General features: G+C 49.5%; 1 protein-coding gene across 3 annotated transcripts in view; it reads left to right on the forward strand.

The window, feature by feature from the left end:
- MYOCD (myocardin) overlaps positions 1 to 20453 on the forward strand; it is an 83893-nt gene that overhangs the window by 59207 nt on the left and 4233 nt on the right. For 2 of the 3 annotated variants that reach the window (XM_081161461.1, XM_081161462.1), the window contains 7 exons: positions 1915 to 2040; positions 6790 to 7031; positions 8908 to 9061; positions 13717 to 14670; positions 16909 to 17052; positions 17729 to 17857; positions 19741 to 19798. In XM_081161461.1, coding sequence (XP_081017587.1) covers positions 1915 to 2040; positions 6790 to 7031; positions 8908 to 9061; positions 13717 to 14670; positions 16909 to 17052; positions 17729 to 17857; positions 19741 to 19798 — 1807 coding nt within the window. The remainder of the gene's footprint in view (positions 1 to 1914; positions 2041 to 6789; positions 7032 to 8907; positions 9062 to 13716; positions 14671 to 16908; positions 17053 to 17728; positions 17858 to 19740; positions 19799 to 20453) is intronic. The other variant, XM_081161463.1, reaches the window with a different exon arrangement.

A 20453-nucleotide genomic window follows, 5' to 3' on the forward strand; every position in this document is an offset into this window, starting at 1 on the left:
GTCTCCAGGACGCGGCAGATCGCCCCCCGCCCGTGGAGCCACCAGGCCTAATGGGATCGTCCTCCACCAGCACAGGGTACTCACGGAGCCCTAAGAGCAGGGTGTGGGGCGCCCACGCAGGAGGGGAAGGAGATCCACTGGTGTGGCCGTGAGATGGGAGACTTGGGGAGAACTCTCCAGACCCTCCGTCCCTGCCCTTTAGCCAGAGTTCACTCCTCTTGGCCTCACAGGAGTTATTCGATGGACTGAAGTTAGACATTACATTTGAAAATATTTTTTACACTGTAAAGAACCATACGTGTATCAGGGATCGTTTGGTAATTATCATCTGGGGCCCTATTTCCCAAAATTGGGCTGCTTCCTAGCCGTCGGCCCTCCTCCCCTCCATCGAAGCAAAGCTGAGGCTGCCGGGGAGCAATGTGGACTTGGGGAGAAAGGGGAGACATAAGAAGCAGAGCCGAGACACTCATATTGGGCACACGTTCATAGCGCAACCCCCCGCGTCCCGCAGCCAGACTGCTGCGGCGCCTCCGACGGCACCAGGCCGCTCGCACCGTTATTCCCACAGCAGGCTCCTCGGCTTCCGCTTCAAGAACGGTCTGAGGACAGGACCAGCACTTTCCTGCTTCGCCCTAGGAGAGAGGAGGAGGGACCGGCACTGAGCAGCCCAGGCAGGGTGCAAGGGTCATCTGTCACCTCACCCAGCAGCCCCATGTAGCCGCTGAGGACACGGGCTCTGAGGGGATGGGCCCCACAGACCTGGACGGGTGTCCGGCTCAGGGCAGGACCGGGAAGCCCCAGGCGGTGATCCTGAGCAGCCCCTGCCCTGTTTGTGAAGGTCACAGAAGGGGAGTGAAGGAAAGGGAGAGGACATCATTACATTTCCTTCCAAGTCCACTCCCGCACACACACCCCTACATTTATACATGCAATACACGTACATATACACACATGTACATAAATACACATAAACACATACATATATACAGATGCACATACCAGATACACATACATATACACACAGACACATACACACATATACATTAAATGCACATATGCATACACAGGACACATACACACAGCCGCCCATAGATACACATACAAACACACACTTATACCTACATATACACATGCACATACATATATATGTGCACACACACACAGAGAGACACACAGCTATGCACAGAACCCATACATATATGCACACATATACAAAGAAATACGTATACACACATACACATACACACCCATACACACACTTTTCTTCCATCTGCTAACACCCTATCATCTATCATGTTGTGCACTTTTCCCACAGTTCCTACACCCACTCCTCCCTCTCCCTTTTTCAATTCCATTGTCAGGTCCAACAGGTGGACCTTGTCACAGACATGAGGAACCCTCACTCAGAGTGACCAGATGTCCCGGTTTGCCAAGATTAGGCTAGCTCTACACCTGTCTTGTGGAGAAATTATTAATATTGACCCCTTTCTCTCCTCAAAGTGTCCTCAATTGGTTGACAAATTATATATATAACTTCTCCTGGAGGAAGTAGTCTAAGTGTACTTGGATATGAAGCTAGGATTAAAACAGCAGAGCTGGCCCTGGCCGGTGGCTCAGTTGGTTGGGGTGTCATCTGTATACCAAAAGGTTGCAGGTTTGATTCCTGGTCAGGGCACATACCTAGGTTGTGGGTTTGATTCCTGGTCAATTGATGTTTCTCTCACATAGATGTTTCTCTCTCTCTTTGTGTCTCTCTCTCTCACAAAACCAATAAAAACATATTCTCATGTGAAGACTGAAAAAACACACAGCAGAGCTATGTGTGTGTGTGGGGGGGTGGGGCTCTACTTTAACACCTCTTTGTCTCACAGTTTTTACTCTTATATCCTAATAATGCTACAATTTGGATTTCAGGATCTAACGTCTGGCTCAGAAAATGACAGGAATGACCCGGCCTCACAGCCCAGCAACCAGTCGGACACAGGGAAGCAGGGGCTCAGCCCCCTCAGCACCCCCAACCCTGTGCACGCTGCTGTAAAGGTAGGATGGGCCCCCTCCCCATGCCTGCCTGAGCTCTGGCTCACAGAGCCGGCTCTGGGCACCGCTTTCTGAGCTCCAGTGGGGCCTGGCAGCACAGGAGAGTCACTGAGACTCCTGTATAGGTTCAGTCCCCCGGGAACATCGCGTGGCGAGTTGAGCAATGGGCCACCAGGGTATACGGACCAAGGTCCTATTATCCACGCAGCACAGCACAGGTCTCCCCTGCAGAGGAGAGGCCTGTGTGTTTGCATTGCTTTGGACTCACAGCTCAGCTGGTGTGTTCCTGACTCAAAAGGCTGCCTAAGCTCGTCCTAGAGGAAGACACAGCTGGTTGTAACACACACAGATTTGTAAGTGCCATCAAATGAGTAGGGGGAGGGGAATTTTATGCAAGGGAAGCAGACCTGAAGGACCTGCACAAGTAAGACCACCATCACTCAAGGCGGTCTCCGAATGGAGACCAAGGGAGGGATTTTATTCGAAGTGGGCAAGTAACTATTAGCAGTAGAGCACATTTTGGGTTTCAGCGTCTCAGAATTATATCTAATCGTTCACAGAGTGCTCTCTCCCCAGCCAGCTGCCTGATAGCCTGTCGGTTAGCCCCCTTCATAGCTGCCCACCGGCTTGGGAGTATATCTTATCACCTCTGGGACCACCAGGTGATGAATGCTGAGATGCCTCTTAGGAAATATTTCTTTAGCGGTTGTAAATTGAGTCAGAATAGATGTTAAAGCAACAGTCCCACAGCCCCTCCCCTGCATATGCAAAGCTGGGTGGCAGGCATGTCAGCCGCCCGCTAAAGCAGCCCCACCAAACCTCAACAGCTTAACCCTCCCTTACAATCCACTCAGCTCAGCAGCTTGGAGACTGTGTGACTCCTGAAGTTTGTCCACCACAAGTGGAAGGAGATGACTCACATATTCCCGGTGCTGTGTGCAAGGGCATCTTATTAACACTTCTACCTAAGCACTTTAAATTTCTTGATTGAAATTAGCAAAGCCTTGGCCTCAGTGCACTAAGAGAATGAGAGTTGCCCTCAGGAAGGACGGGTCCGTTTTAATAGAGAGCAGGGCTGAGGCCGCGGATCCCGCAGGACCCGCGCTTTCTGCGGCAGCTGACGTTCCTTCCGATAGGCCAGTGCCTGTGACTCCTCAGCCCTTAAATATTCCTCATCTCTAAATTCGGAGGGTGCTAGAGGGCTTCTCAGAAATGGAGGCCACTGAGCTGGGGGCTCCGTGAGGTTCATGTGAGCCACTGCGAGAATGCACAGCAGTGCCCCGGAGGCTGTAAAGTCACTTACACAGGGACAGGTGTTCTCCACGCAGGCTCCAGGGGTGTGTCAAAGCTGAACAGGACACAGCGCCTGCCCTCCAGGAGCCTGTAGTCCACGTGGGTATCGCAGCCACCACTGACCCTTAGAGTGTTTTGAGCAAGGAAGGAAAATGTGCCCCAAAGAACTTGACTAGACATTTCTCCAAAGAAACGGCCAGTCGTCACATTAAAAGGCGCTCACTGTCACTAGTCAGCAGGAAAACGCAAACCAAAACCACAACAACATCCCACATCACACCCACCAGAATGGCTATAGTTTAAAAAGAAAAGAAAAGAAAGGGAGATAGCAAGTGCTGGTGATGACATGGAGCCTGGGACACTCACGCGGCCTCTAGTACATCACCTGTGGAAATGGAAAATGGTGCATCCACTACGGAAATAATTAAGGGAACATGATCGCATGGCCCAGTAATCCCACTCCTAGGTACGTGCCCAAGAGAGCTGAAAACAGATGTTCAAACAAAAACTCGTACATGAATATTCATAGCAACACTATGCACAATAGTCCAAAGTTGAAACTAACCCAAATGCCCATCGGCTGAAGGATGGAGGAACACGTGGCTTATCCCTACAGTGGAATATTACTCAGCCAGAAAGAGGCCCAAGCGCTGATTCATGATACACCGAGAATGAACCTGGCGGCTCCGGGACTGCAGGAGGAGGGAGGGGAGGGGCTGCTCAGGGGCAGGGGGCTTCCTCCGGGAGCGATGAGAATGTTCTGGAACTAGATAGTGAGGACACTCACAGCATCGCACTAAATGCCACTGAATCGTGTTCTTTAAAATGACTACTATGGTGATCCTGTGTTACCTGTATTTTACCACAATATAAAAAGAAGTTCCCCTTCCCCAGGCAGCCACCGTGCCCTTTCAGGGCCAACAGCCTTGGGAGCACAATGAGGTCTGGATTTCAGTCCCCCTCTCCCCTCAGCAGGGGTGTGACCACCGCCTTCAGGCTGCCTCAAAATGCCACATGAGACCTGCAGATAAGAGACATAACTGTGAGTTAGCAAGAGCTTCCCAGGTGAGCTGAGGCTTCAGCTGGACTCAGAGGATGAGCCGGAGTCAGATAGCAAGGGGGGGGGGGGGAGTTGCAAACAGCAGAAAGTTGCCAGGAAAAGAGAAGGAGGGGTGAGCTGTTGGAGAGAGGAGGTCTAGGCTGTGTGGTGAACGGTCTCCTTTGGCAGACTAGAGCTTGGGCTTCATCTCACAGGGCGGCACCGGCTATGGGCGGGCAGACTGGAGCTTGGCCTTCATTCACAGGGCGGCACTGACTATGTGCCGGCAGACTAGAGCTTGGACATCACCTCACTGGGCACCGACTATGGGCGGGCAGACTAGAGCTTGGACATCACCTCACTGGGCACCGACTATGGGCGGGCAGACTAGAGCTAGGATTCATCTCACAGGGCACCGGCTATGGGCGGGCAGACTAGAACTAGGATTCATCTCACAGGGCGGCACTGACTATGGGCGGGCAGACTAGAGCTTGGCCTTCATTCACAGGGCGGCACTGACTATGTGCCGGCAGACTAGAGCTTGGACATCACCTCACTGGGCACCGACTATGGGCGGGCAGACTAGAGCTTGGACATCACCTCACTGGGCACCGACTATGGGCAGGCAGGGTAGGATGAGAAAGCCTTTAGGCCACAGGCCACCCTGCTCCCTGTCACATGCCCCTCACCTGCTTTACGTATGCACACCTGGGTCTGAGGCCCAGGACTGTGGCGCCTCTGCTTTGGAAAGATGAATGTTCTTCATGGTTGGCCATGGAGTCCTGGGTAGGAAACAGGAAAACAGATCCACAATGTTAGTGGCGCCTGGTCTCAGAGAGAGCGTGGAGCCACAGGTTCCATGAATTCAGAGCCCCGTGTGTTCAGTAGCCTTTGCCCTCCCTCCCGGTGCAGAGAAAATGGTCTGATTTCGGGACCTCTGGATGGCTCGGTCCCTGCGCTGAGGCAACGTGGAGAGAAAGCTCCTTAGCTGGACCCAGGCCGCAGCTCCCCAGACAGGGCGAGTCCTGGGATGAGGTGGGAGCAGGAGCTGGGCTGGAGCGAAGCAGGGCAGGGCGGCTGCAGGGCCCTGAAGAAAGCCTCCCGAGGGAGGGGGACAGTGCTGACCGATTCGATTCGCCGGCAGGGACAAAGGCTTGGGCTCCTTGTGCATTAGTGTCCGAGAAGAAGCCTCGAGAAAGCCCAGAAGAGGCTTCGGTGGTGGGATGTGCTGAGTCAGGGAAAGCAAGCGGTCAGCTCGGTCCAGTAGGTCACCTTCAGACGGGTGTGTTGTGGCTAAAATGGGGCAGCTGCCGGGTCCGAACATGCCGGCCAGCGATTCTGCAGCCCCCTCTTCTGGGCGCTGCTGGAACCACACTCTCCCTAAACCGGTTCCTCAAATTCTCAAGACTCTTCTGTCATGACATCCATGGTCTTCTTTTCCACCTGCTGGAATAAAGTCAAGGTTTGAAAATTTGTATTTTTCAACTGATCCCAGTATGGGCCTGTTAATTCCTACCATATGGAGGGCTTTTGATTCTAGGAGCAGGTTATAGATACAGTCACTCTGTCCTCTGAAACCAGCTGTTATTTCAGTGCTGTCTTTTATCGCCCTTATATTGATCCTGAGATAGGAAGTAGATAATACTTTCCCCAGCCTGCAGGTGAGGTAACTACAATGTAGTAACTTAATTATACCACGCTCAGAAATTTCTCTTAACTCCCTAGCCTGTACCCTTAACTTCTTTCCGTGTGTCCAAGTCATGCTCCATAAAGGGTCGCCTCCAGAAGGGCCCCAGGGCGTGCTAAGCCTCCCCACAGTGAGTACAGTGTCATCAGTTCCCAGGGCGCCCCTTCCTGATTCCGGACCAGGACTGGGGGTGGGGGGAGAGACAGCCTATCCTACTTTCAGCCTGAAGCAACACGACTTCACATTCTGGATTCTCAAAGACAAGCTTAATGTCATCTAAGCTTATGTCATTACTAAGTCGTTTTACTAAGTGCTTCCCTAGCTGTGACTCCATGTCTACACATGAAAGAGCTTTAGCTTTCCCGTGAATCAGCCCCGAGATCAGAGATCAGAATGTACCTTCCTTAGGCCGCCGGTTGGTGTGAGGTGAGGAAGGCGTTCTTGCTGAAACACAGACTCCATCTCACTCTACTCTGGGAAAAAAACACCCCGGGAGCCACTCCTGAGATTCAGGATTCCCCACCTACGGGTGTCCTTTCAGTGCGACACAGTGCAGTGGGTTTACTCCTTACTGTCTCAGTGCCCCGGGACCTCCTCGCACCCCGGGCATGCACAGTCCGTGTGTCCGAGGTTCGAGAGCCTCTATGAGACAGAGCCTGCCCGTAGGTGCCCACGGCCCCGGGCCGCTCCCGTCCGTCACCTAAAGCGCTTGCATGTCCTAATCGCCTTGCAGTCCAAGTCCCTGAGCGACAGCAAGAACCGCCACAAAAAGCCCAAGGACCCCAAGCCAAAGGTGAAGAAGCTCAAATACCACCAGTACATACCCCCGGACCAGAAGGCGGAGAAGTCGCCGCCGCCCATGGACTCGGCCTACGCGCGGCTGCTCCAGCAGCAGCAGCTCTTCCTGCAGCTGCAGATCCTCAGCCAGCAGCAGCAGCGCTTCAGCTACCCCGGGGCGCGCCACGCGCAGCTCAAGTGAGTCCCCGAGCCGGGCTGCGCGCGGGGAGGGGGCGGGATGGGTCCTCTCCCGTCTGGGCGCCTGGGCCTGCACCCTGGGGCCCAGCACCCCGAGGCCCGCGAGTCCCCTGTTGCATCCTGTCCTCGCCTGGTATGTTTAGAGCCACGCACACCTTTTCAGGAACACAAGGCCGGGAGGGAGCAAGGAAATCGACGCCCCTGGTAAGAGGCCTCCTGGGAAAAGGCGAAGTGTGACCACTTTGAGACTGGACTGTGGGACAGAGAGGAAACCATGCAAGGGTGCATGCTGGAATCGCGAGCGATCCTCACACAGGCTGCCTTCCTTCAGCTGGCTCAGCACTTGTATCTTAGGGAGCTGCAGGGTTGCTTAACCGATTGACAACCTCAAAGACTGACTCCCTTATTTTTGTATTATAATGTGGTACACCTGGCATTTATATAATGTTGTTAACCAATGTTACCCCAATCAATTTAATTTAAAAATATACAAACTCAAAGAATAGCCATAAAATACTAACACTAGTTATCTCTGGCCAGTGAAATTATGAATTTTTTTTACTACTTAAAATCTTTTCCTTCCTTCCACAAATTTTCTGAAATAAACATGTATTGCTTTTATAATGAGAAAGAAAAGATTGACCGTGAGCCCCGGAGTGTGACCTCATTGCCAGGTCACCTCTTCAGTGGCCAGTCTCCTCAACTGTGAAGTTGGGATGTGGCTTCAGTGCTCTCCCTGCTCAGCCTTGGGTGACGCTGGCCATTATGCTGAGTACAGCCAGGTTCCCAACATGCTTCAGCCTCCCCAGGGTGGCATCTGCTAAATCATGTGTGGATATGCCCCACCCATATGTCAAAGTCTCCACCACTCCCTCCTGTCTCCCTCAAACTCAGCCTGAGTGTCACTGGCCACTTGCTGTGGTTTTCCTCACCCTGCCCTTCTGCTGACTTATTACTTCCCTGATCCTTGTAGACAATTAACTTGTGATCTGGTTTAAATAGAAGTCACCCCCTAAGGTTCTGATCACCCAATTCCGTTATTCAGGGGAGGTATTCCCTACCTCACCAAGTGATTCTCTAACACCAGCTGGGTGTCCAACAATTCAACTTAATTCTAACACTAGCTACCTGGAAATAGCATCAGATTCCACAGGTTAAGGGCTCAGTCTCACAAAACTGCCTCCCTCACCCCCTTAAGATGCCAGTTGCAAGTCCAGAAGTCATCGCCTGGTCTTCTGGTCAACCAACTATAGGTCAGGGGTTCCTACAGCCTCCCCTTGGGTTTGATTAACTTGTTAGATCAGTTCACAGAACTCAGAGAAACATTTTACTCACTAGATCACTGGTTTATTATGAAAGAATATAACTGAGGAACAGCCAGACGGAAGAGATGCACAGGGCAAGGTGTGGAGAAAGGGCGTGGAGCTCCATGCCCTCTCCCAGTTGACCACTCTCCCAGCACCTCCACGTGTTCACCAACCCAGAAACTTTCTGATCCCCAACCTTTTGGGTTTTTCTGGGAGCTTCATTACAAAGGCCCAACTGACCAGATCGTTGGCCATCGCTGAATTCAATCTTCAGTCCCTCACCCCCACCTAGAGGTCAGGGGGTGGGAAGGCGGTGGGACCTAAAGTTTGAACCCTCTAATCACATGATAGATTCTCCTGGCAACCAGCATCCTTCCTTAGAGTCCAAAAGTTGCCTCATTAACATAACAAAAGACACCTTTGTCACTTAGGAAATTCCAAGGGTTTTAGGAGCTGTGAGCCAGAAACCATATGAAGACCAAATATGTATTTATTATAAATCACAGTATCACACCCACATATATAGATTTGGCCGTATTTTATGTGCCCTATTTTGGTTGGTTTTTCAGGGAACCAAACGAGCAGATGGTCAGAAATCAGAACTCTTCTTCAACACCGCTGAGCAGCACCCCTTTGTCGCCTGTCAAAAGCAGCTTTTCTGGACCAACTGGTGTCTCTCCTCTCAAACCAGGCCCCCTCCCATCAAACCTAGATGACCTGAAGGTATAAGATTTGGCATGATTTTCTTTTCTTTTTCTTTTTTAAACGAATACATCAGTACATTTTAAATAGCATTTTCATCAGCTGATTTCCTGTATAGAACGGTGGGATGGAGAAGACTCTGAGAGAGACTCGAGGAGGTGACAGACGTTAACTGCTGTGGCTGACTACCCAGCTCAGCGCTTTTGCTAGCTGTGCAACCCTGGGCTAGTTCCTTAATTTTCCTGTGTCTCAGGCCCCTCATTTGCATAAATGATTTATCATGAAAATCAAATGGAATCAGAGATGCATGGTAAAGCTTAGCACAGAGAGTAGTGTGGGACTGACATGAGCTTTAAGCCAGTGCTCAATTCCATGATGACCATTTGCCAACCTCTGGTGAAATGACACAAATAAAAACCATGTAAAGGGCTTTTCATAAATCTAAGTATGTTCAACAGATCTGACTAGTCTTTATTCAAAGTACTTCTTTTCTGTGGATGTTTTGAATGATGAAGGATACTTTCCAGTAGGAAATGATGATAGTAATGAAGGCTGAATGTTTCTGGGAAAGTTTTGTTTCTTTTTATTAAAAGGAATCTTATTAAATAGGGATATTAGTCCTATTTAACAAGATAAAATGTTGGTAACTCTGTGTCCATTATATAATGTAAAGCAATAGACTATTCTGTGAACTCCCCCAACCCGAGGCCTTCTGAAATGTAGCAGCAACTTGTTACACGGCAGGTAAGTGCCAGCGGTTCCCTCCCGGGCACAGGCCACATGGCCTCGGTTCACTGAAGTGCTCCTGAGCTTTGGCTCGAGCCCGGTGTGTTTCCATCTCACCTACTATTCTCCCCCAGCCAAGGGCCTTGGCATTTTCCCCAAAAACCTAAATTCACAAAAGTCCCCATAGTCTTCACTGGGCCAAGGTCATGGCCCTTTCTCAGTCCTCACGTGTCACCCTCGTTCCCATTCTCAGTCCGTGGTCATTATTTTCTTGGGGGGGGGGGATAGGATTTGGGGTTATTTCCAATTAAAGGAAGTTCTATGGCTGTCAAGTGCCAACACCAGTAAATAAAATGTATCTTGGGTCCTAACAGCAAAGGTTCCTCTATTCCTTCCCCTTGGAGTACAGTGCTTAGGTTTTAATTTGGCACCCATAAACCCAGGAGAGGAGCCAAGCGTGTGATAATGCTCCCAGAGCGGTAGGTTACCGCGTTCCACACCCAGATCATAAAGCCACAGAGATAAAAGCAGCTCGCTCTCCTGGAAAACATTACGCTAAGTGAAATAAGCCAGACACAAAGAGACAAATATTGCATGAGCCCTCTTACATGAGGTACCTAGAGTAAAATTTTTAGGGACAGAAAGTAGACTAGTGGTTCCCAGGGGCTGGGGGGAGGAGAGGGGGCAGTTAGTGTTTAATGGGGGCAGAGGTGCAGTTTGAGATCATGAAAAGGTTCTGGAGATGATGGTGGTATTTGCACAACATTGTTGAGGTACTAATGCCACTGAACTGTACACTGAAAAATGATTAAATGGTAAGTTTTATGTTAGATGTCTTTTACCTCGATAAAAAAATTTCTTTTTAAAGTAGTCTAACTCTGGATGGGAGCCTAGGTCAGGTAGGGCTGGGGATGCCTTGGCCTCAGAGAAAGCATAGTCCGGATATGACCACCAGCTATCAGAGGCCCAGAGGTCGTATTCTCAGGATCCTTGGCTGGTTAGTCACAATAAGTAGCATATTTATTGCTTGTGGCAGTGTAAGGTGTTGTAATCCTTTTAAAATAACTTTTAGCTGAGTGTAAAGTAATATATATTCACTATTGTAATATAATAGTGTACAGAGAAGTAAAGAGTATTTTAAAAGACAGTTGGCTTACAAATAGCATTACAGATTACATTTCCTTCTAGACTTGAAATGCATATGGACATATTTGTTTTAAAATAATCGTTTTAAAATAATTATGTGAGCATAAATTTCTGGCATACTTTTTTATTTAACATATAAACATTTTTTGTAACTCTTAGTAGTCAGTAACATTTTAATTTTTAATAGCAGCAGATCATCAATTCACTGCCAGTTAACATTCCTCAGTTGGACATTTAACTGGCTTCCAAATACTTGCTGTTAAAAATATAATTTGTACGTACATTTATTAATTTCTCTAATTATCTCCCCAGGCTAAATACATAGGAATGGAATCCCTGAATGAAAACATATTAGTAATTTTAGAAGTTCTGGGTATATATTGCCAAATTTCTGTCCCAAACATCTGTGCCCAGCTGTCCCCAGAAGCAGTGTGTTAAAGCGGCATTTCTCAGACCTGGTTGTGCACACCAGTCACCTGGGGGCGCTTAATAAAATGCAGCTTCGGATTCAGTGTTCGGGGGAGGGGCCTGAGATTCTGCATTTCTAACATGCTCCCTGATCCTGATGTTGTCAGTGCTGCTGGTCCAAGGACCATTCTTGGAATAGCCAGGTATGAAGTATTAAAGAGCTTTAAAAAAAAAAAAAAAATTTAGCCCTGGCCAGTGTGGGTCAGTTGGTTGGCGTGCCTTTCCGTGCACCAGAAGGTGGCAGGTTCGATTCTGATCAGGGCACATACCCCGGCTGCCAGATTGATCCCCAGTCAGGGCGAGTGCAGGAGGCAAGCGATCGATGTTTCTCTCGCTCTCTCAAACAAATTAAAAATATTTTTTTATTCACTTATTTTTACTGCTATTTAAGTAACACAAAGTGCTATTACAAATTTCGCTGTCAATTAGATGAACGCAAAAAGATGTACATTGTTAATTTGCATATCTTGGACTACTGATGACGGCGCACATACATTTTTACCATTTAAACGTCTTATGTCTTGCGAAGAGTTGGATGCTGTCTGTTACCCGTGTTCGTACTGGGTGTTCATCTTTTTCTTTTGGGTCGTTAAACACACTTTACACATTGAGAAAAATATTTTATTTCCCTGCCATTATTTTTTCTTAAAATTCTATTTGCATTTACATCTTCTTTTTGGTGACTGATAGGGGTTTTCAAATTTTGTTGTCAACTTTTTATGATTAGTTTCTTTGTTTTTCTGCTCAAAAGATCTTTCCCTACAGAATATTAGGAGAATATTTCCTTATAGATTATTCCAACTGTTTTATGGAGTTATTGACGTTCAGGTATTTAATATGGTTCCTGTTTTAATTATAAAAGTAATATGCTTATGGGAAATACTTAGGAAATACAGATAAAGAGAACCATCATTAACATTTTGGCACATTTTTATCCAGAGATTTTCATCTTCAAGCACAGGTTTAAAATACACACACACACACACACACTTATCTAATTCTTAGAAAAACAGAATCTAGCAATTCAAACTTTTTAATGCAATAATATACCATAAACAATCATTTATTATTTTATATGAACAAATATCTATAGCATTGATTTTAATAGATCTAAAGTATCCAACCTTTCTATATACTATATCACTTAGTTTCCATATTTTTAGATAGCTGACGGTTAAAATTTATGAACATTATAAAAAAGTGCAGGGATGAAGTAATTCTACGTATGTCAACATAATAATCATAACAAACCCTTACACTGCACTGACCGTCTGCAAGGTGCTATTCCAAGTGCTTTACACATTTTAAGCTACTTTAACCCTCACAGAAATAGATAGGGTGGGTCTGATTATCCCCATTTCACAGAAGTGGAGCTGAGGCGCGGGGTGATCGCCGAGCCAGTATGTCAGGCCAGCACTGGGACTGATGGCCTTGTCGCCACACGTCCTCTCTCTGATGTAGCACTGCTATCCGGCCAGTTGTTAACCTTAGGACAGGACGTTAGTGTACAACTGTGGTTCTCAAACACTGGTCCGGGGCCAGCAGCATCAAGCCCCCTGGGCGCTGGTCAGAAACGCACGTTCTCGGCCCCCATGGCTGACCCACCGAATCAGAAACTCGGGCAGGGCCCAGCTGCTTGTGCAACAAGCCCCAGGCCAGGGGTCCTGGTGCCTGCTCGGGTTGAGAACCGCCCACAGAAAGGACCTGTCGGAGGGTCGGAGGCAGCACCGCGAGTGCCAGCATGCTGCAGGTGACAGGGTGCCAGCTGATGTCTGAACTCAAGCAGGTGCCAGTTTTCTCGTGAGTGAAATGGGGACGAGGACCCCGGATGGGGCTGGCGGGCAACACGCAAGGTGCCTCTCGGTTCATTCAGCTCCGCGTCTCTAGGATATATAAGCCTGTGACTCACTCGGGAACCATGACAACATGCTATAGGGCAGATTTTAAGAATATTATTAAAATTGTGCAAAACTGATTTACGCTAGGTGAAGGGGAGGACGTCAAAAAGAGAAGCGGGCACCGTGAAATCCCGCTTCTGAGATTTTATTTTATTTACTTATTTTTAATATATCTTTATTGATTTCAGAGAGAGGAAAGGAGGGGGAGAGAGAGAGAGACAGAAACATCAATGAGGAGAGAGTCACTGATCGAGCCCGCAACCCGGGCATGTGCCCCGACCGGGAATCGAACCCGATCGCCTGGATCCCAGGTCGATGCTCAGCCGCTGAGCCACGCCCGGCCGGGCTCGCTCCTGAGATTTGAAAGTTAATGTAATAATAAATGCACTTTTAACCGGCGCCATTCAACAGCACAGTCCCGTGCCCCGGTTTCTCCAGGTCTCCGAGTTGAGGCAGCAGCTGCGCCTCCGAGGCCTGCCCGTGTCCGGCACCAAGACGGCCCTCATGGACAGGCTGCGGCCCTTCCAGGACTGTCCCGGGACCCCCGTGCCCAACTTTGGTGACATAACGACCGTCACCTTCCCCGTGACGCCCGCGGGCGCGCTGCCCAGCTACCAGTCCTCCCCGTCGGCCAGCGCCCTGTCCAACGGCTTCTACCACTTCGGCAGCACCAGCTCCAGCCCCCCGATCTCGCCCGCCTCGTCCGACCTGTCCATGGCCGGGTCCCTGCCCGACGCCTTCGCCGACGCGTCCCCGCCCTTCGGCCTGCGCCCGTCCCCCGTCCCGCTCTGCGCCGAGGAGGGCCTGGTGAGCGGCCTGCACGGCGGCACCCTCCCCGTCCCCGTCCCCGTCCCCTGCGAGCCGGACGGGCCGGACGCCGAGAAGGACAAGATGCTGGTGGAGAAGCAGAAGGTGATCAACGAGCTCACCTGGAAGCTGCAGCAGGAGCAGAGGCACGTGGAGGAGCTGCGCCTGCAGCTGCAGAGGCAGAAGAGGGGCAGGGGCGCCGAGCAGAAGCCGCCGCCCTTCCTGGGCGCCCCCGTCAAGCAGGAGGACGCCGTGTCCAGCTGTCCGTTCGCGGCCCAGCAGGTGGCCGCGGGCGGGCCGGGCGGCCCCGACGGCCGGGCGCAGGCTTGCGGGGCCGCGCACCTCCTCCCGGCGCGGGGGGGTCCCTGCGCGGAGCCCCCGGGTCAGAGCCACGCACTCCCCTCCACGTTCCTCAGCCCGCAGTGCTCCCCTCAGCACTCGCCCCTTGGGGCGGTGAAAAGCCCGCAGCACATCAGTTTGCCCCCATCGCCCAACAACCATTACTTCCTACCTTCCTCCTCCGGCGCCCAGAGAGAAGGGCAGGGGCTCCCCTCGCCCGCCAGCACCCCGGTGTGCACCGCACAGGTAAGCGCCGGCCCGGCCGAGCCCAGCGCACCCCTCTCCCGGGAGCGGGTCGGGTTTGCAGTCTGAAGAGCTGCTGCTGGAGCTTCCAGTGGGCAGGTTTGCCCAGAGCCCCGCTGCAACCCCAGGCCCCGAGGCCCTCGGGCCTTCCGAGTGGACCAACTCGCTCCTCTGAGGCAGGGATTGGCACTCTTGTTCTGTCAAAAGCTAGGCAGTAAATATTTTTGGCTTTGTGAGCATTATGGTCTCTGTCACGACGACTCAGCTCTACCCTGTATCATGAAAACAGCCGCAGACAATTTATAAACAAATGCACGTGGCTGTGTTCCAGTACAGCTTTATTTACAAAGACAGGTTTGCCAACCCCTGTTTTCAGGATTCCTTGGCATCAGGCCTCGCCATAGGCCAAACCAACTCATCACAAGAGCCAAAGGGGAAGTTACCAGACTGCACTGGTCTCTCTGTGTGGTGGTCTGCAGAGGGCAAACACTGAGCACCTACCGCGTGCCAGGCCAGGCCCTCTTCTAGTCTCGGGGACTAGTGCTGAACTAGCCAAAAGAAAAAAATCCCTGTTCTCATGGGAAGACAGACAGTAAATTTAAAAAAATAAGTAAAATAGCTCTGGCTGGTGTGGCTCAGTAGGTTGAGGATCACCCCGTGCACCAAGAGGTCGCTGGTTCAATTCCTGGTCAAGGTTCACGCCTGGGTGGCGGGCCGGATCCCCAGTACGAGGCATGCAGGAGGCAGCTGATCAATGTTTCTCTCTCTCTCAAATCAATAAAAACATATTTTAAAAATAAGTAAATTATCTAATGTATTAGAAGATGAACCATCTTGAGAGAAAGCAGAGAAGGGAAGTGAGGAATTTGGAAGTTTGCAACCTTAAGCTAAAGGGCCAGGGATATTTGACCAAAGCTTTGAAAGAAGTAAAGGAGAAAGGCTTGTGAATATTTGGGGTGAAAGCATTTCAGGCAAAGGTGGAACAGCAAGTGCAAAGGCCCCGAGGTGGGAGCATGCATGGAAGGCTCAAGCATCAGGCAGAAAGCCAGTGTGGCTGGAGTGGAATGAGAGCAGAATTGTGGGAGATGGCTCAGAAGAGTAACTGTTTCAAAGACAGATCAAGGTGACCATCAAAGACTTTACTTTGTCTATGAAGCCAATGAGTTATTAGGAACATCTATTTAAGTCTATCTGAGAAAAAATTACATCATGAAAAGATTCTGAGCTCTATATCATTAGAAAAGGAATGGGAAGAAAACTCGAATTAATGCATTCCTGCCACGTACCGTGTGTGTGTAGGTGAGGCATGTATGTGCGTAATCTTGTTAATTGCCACAACAACCTTTGGAGGTCCAATTCATTATTCTTTTTTTTGCCGCTGAGGAAAATATGACTCAGGGAGGTTAAGCCAGTTGCCAGAATCATATGAACCTGGGATTATCTGCTTCTAAAGTACATGCTCTTTTCACACTGACCGTTCTCTATCCTGGGAGTGTGCGATGTGGCCAGAGATAGTGAGAGCACATTTTTACAAACCTAGTGGAACAACGCATTCAGATGAATGGTGCCCACCCCTGAGTTGGCACCCTGGGAGGAGCTCGGGCTTTAATGCATTATCAGCATCACTGACAACATTTATTGAATGCATAGTGTCCTAGGCCACAAAGGTAAACATAGCTCCTTCTGCATAGCTCTGGACATTCAATTCTAATGATATCGACACTCTCGAAAAGCACTGATAAAAATACATCGAGCAATGCAGGATAACGTCACTGACCTGTGCCTTCGACATCGTGGGGTGGGTAAGGATGGCAGATTGACCATGAAAGGCTGGGAAAGTCCAGGAAAGCGTAGGGAAGGAGTTGGAATTAAAAAGAAGTGTAGAGTTAAAAACAGGAGAGTTGGGAAAGCCCTTCAATGAGACAAAAAGATAGGGAGGTAGAATGCACAGGGCCTGCTGAGGGACGCTCCAGAGGGGCTGGTAGAGTTTGAACTTGCAGAAGGAACCAGTACTTGAGGGTGTAAAGTCTTGAACACCGATCTTGGGGAGAAATGGAGACCCTGTGCTGTGGATATGTGGGAGCCACGGAACGTTTCCGAGCAGTAGGTGACACATAAAAGCCAGAATGAAGACTTCGGGAATGACGTTCGTGGGAAGACACGCGGGCCAGCGGCTCAGCAAAGGCTACTCTCCAGTGCGCCGCTGGTGGCCATTAACTTGGTGCCTCCTGCTTTCTACAGAGCTCAGGGGCACACGAGGGCCGTCCTGCAAGCTTCTCCCCCCCGCCTGCCAGCCTCCGCCCGCCTTTCTCTGGGACCCAGGCAGACAGCAGTCACGGTGCTGGGGGCAACCCTTGTCCCAAAAGCCCAGGCGCACAGCAAAAGGTAGGCGCCCGGAAAAAGATTTAAATTTGGGGTTGACTTTTTTTCTTCTCTCTCCTGTGGCCCTTGTCCCCTATTTGATGAGGTTTGAAGGCAGACATAAATGACCTTTTAGATAGAAACAAGTACCCTTGGAAAGGCCTGACACGGATGAGCAGATATTAGTTAGGAGGGACTCCAAGGAGTCATTTCCTGGAGTCATTCCAGAAGTCATGGTGACTCAAATGACCTCGGTATGTTTGTGAAACAAATCCGTTTCAGTGAAGTTGAAGATCGAAATGGAAAAATAATGCTGGAGAAAGAGGGAAGTACTGGATCCGTGGAAAGGACAGGAGGGATCCGGAAAGCTGGGGTCACAGTGCAGTGTCTCTGCAGAAGGAAGAGATGTTGGACTGAACTCTCTTACTTGATTTCCTTTCTCGCCTTGCTTTCTCCTAACAGGAGAGGGTGCACCTTGGAGAGAGATGAATCTGTCAGGTTCCCATCCTAAGATGCCTCCAGCAATAAGTCCATAGTGATGCATACTATTGTTAATCCACGGGATTTGTTTTCTAAGCCCTAGCTCCTTTTTTCCCCTTCAATCAATTTTTCCAAAACTTGGCCTGTAGTTTCTAATCCAAAAGTAGTACCGTATCTGACACATGAATTGATCACCTGCTTCTGCGTTTTCCTCACACAGATGGCTGGTTTGCACTCTTCCGATAAGGCAGGGCCAAAGTTTTCGGTTCCATCCCCAACCTTTTCTAAGTCAACTTCAACAGTGGCAGAGATAACACAGCCTCCGTCCTATGAAGATGCAGTAAAGCAGGTAACGGCGCGATATGCTCTTTATAGACGAATAGACTGGCTGAGTTGGACTGTGTTGGACAGGATTCAGCTTCATGCGTGTGGATTGTGGTTCTGAGTGCACCTGGTGCCTCCCAGCAGCATGGGCGCAGTGTCTAGATGCTAACTGTAGAAAGGTGCTGATGGGCATATGGGCTCTGTGAGGCCAAGGGAGAGAAGAGGTTTGTCTGGGCACCCGGATGACTGGCCTTAGTGCCACCTCGGCCACCAGACAGCTCCCGCTGCCACTGAGGCTGGGCAAATACTCAACTTCTCTTCTATGAAATAGGGCCGTTATCTCCTTTGTAATGATTCTAGGTAATGTAGCACTTACCCCCTTGTCCGGGCACAGGATAGGTACTCAAATATATGAGAGAAATTGTTAGGGGAACACTTTCCAAGGTTCTTCCTAGTTTCAGAATTCACTGTTCCTGGCAATATATTGATGGTTATTGAGCTGGATGATAAAGGAGGTTCATTTATGTTTGAAAATTTTCAAAGTAAAAGGTAAAAAAAAAAACAAAAACATGAATTAATGCTCTTGTGTTCCAAATGGCTTCAGTTTGGATAAAGTATCAGCTAGCCCTTCTTATGTGCTCAGTCCAGAAAAGGCCTGCATCCCTTCCCGCATACTGGAATCCCACAGCTCACACCAGCCTGCAGCGAGGCTTCACTTGGCTTAGAGAGCACTTTAAATATTAGGATATGTTATGCAAAAAGTAGGCATACTCGTTTTTGAAAAATTAAGGGATCCAGCTACACTGAGGCCACATTTCTGCCAGAAAACAGTCTCCTGAAACACGGTATCCACTGCCTCCTGAACCACAGGATAGGCTCTACGCTCCACCCTTCTCTCTTGTTCTACATTTGGACAATTTGCACTCCCTGCCGGACCCTGTAGGCCCCTAATGCCTTCTGCACTGGCAAAGGACTCATCCTGGGAGCAGTGCTCCCACCTATATTGATTATTGACGCCTGTGTTTTTGGGGCTGGGCCCCAAGAGGAGTGAGGTCGATACATATCTTAGTTCTCCCCATTTCCTTCCCCTGGCGTCCGCAAACATCAACTGATCCGTCACAGTTTCAAAAGAAAAGGAAAGGGCCGAGCAAAGTGGACGCCTGTAAATAAGACCCTACTTCACGCTGATGAGCCGGAGGCGAGGGGTCCATTCCCTGCAAGTGTTGACAGGTTCCGCAGACTATTGCAATGAGGGACTAGGGAGATATGAGCCACACTCCTGGGCCATGTTCACTTCAAAGCGAGACAAAGGGTCAGAAACCAGGTACACTCATGTTTATAGCAGCGTGATTCACAAAAGCAAAAAGGTGGAAGCAAGCCAATGTCCATCGGTGGATGAGTGGATGACCGAAATGTGGTGTATACGTACAATGAATGTTATTCAGCCCTAAAGAGGAAGGAAGTTCTGACATGGATGGCCCTTGAAGGCATTATGCCAAGTGAAATAAGCCAGTCACCAAAAGAAAAATGCTATATGTGAATTCACATATATAAGCTATCTACGGTAGTCAAATTCACAGGGACAGAAAGTAGAATGGTGGTTGCCAGGGGCTGGAAGGAGAAGGGAATGGGGAGTTGTTGATCAATGGGGGCAGTTTCACTTTTGCAAGGTGAGAAGTTCTGTGGACGGATGGTGGTGATTGCCGCACAACCCTGTGAGTGTGCTTAATGCCACCGAACTGTACACTTAGAAAGGGCTAAGACGGTAAATTTTATGTTTTGTGTATTCTACCACGATTAACAATACAACTAACCAGGCCTAGTTCAAAAGCCTGTGGTGCTGCTTCTAACGATTTCCTAAGAGAGCCACCTCCTGACCTCTGTCCTGCTTTGGCCAATTCGTAACAGCAAATGACGCGCAGCCAGCAGATGGACGAACTCCTGGATGTCCTCATTGAGAGCGGAGGTAAGACTGCTTGTGTCCTGCCCGTCAGTGTCCTCTGTGCCTGCTTGTGCTCCGGGGAGTAAACCCAGATGCTCACTGTCGGTGGGGCCAGTGGTCACCATGGGTGCAGCGGTCTCTCCACCTGAGCTTCCTGCCCACTTTGGAGCAGGTAAAGGAAGGCATCGGTGGGTGAGTCCTGTCTGCCCTTGTCCCTTTGTCCTAGGAACATTTTCACGATTTCTCTCTGCTGTTCTAATCCCAATGTCCCCATCGTCTTAACCGTAAGAAGAATGGAGCAGATAAAACAAGTTTTGTGCTACCTACTCGAAATGAAATTTAATTAGTCATCTCCCACTGGATGGCCCATTCATGCTTAAATGTCATTCAAGCTAGCAATAAAAGTGATCCACATATTCTTTTTGCCCCCTTTTAAGTCATTTATTTATTTATTTGTCTGGTTTTCAATGACATATTATGTGCTTAGAATTTGAAACCAAAGGCGTAGATAGAAAGGGGGGGGGGAAAAGCCTCAGCTCTGAGCCGTTAAGTAACAACGCTTAACGTTTTAGAGCAAGCGTCCAGGCAGTAGGCCCAAGGCTGCGCGGGACCAAGTCCCCGCCTTTGCACAGCCTATGGCCTGCAGCCTGGTGAGGGAGATACCAGCAAGCAAGGGAAC

Source organism: Miniopterus schreibersii (assembly GCF_964146895.1).
Source record: "Miniopterus schreibersii genome assembly, chromosome: 16".
Classification (NCBI taxonomy): domain Eukaryota; kingdom Metazoa; phylum Chordata; class Mammalia; order Chiroptera; family Miniopteridae; genus Miniopterus; species Miniopterus schreibersii.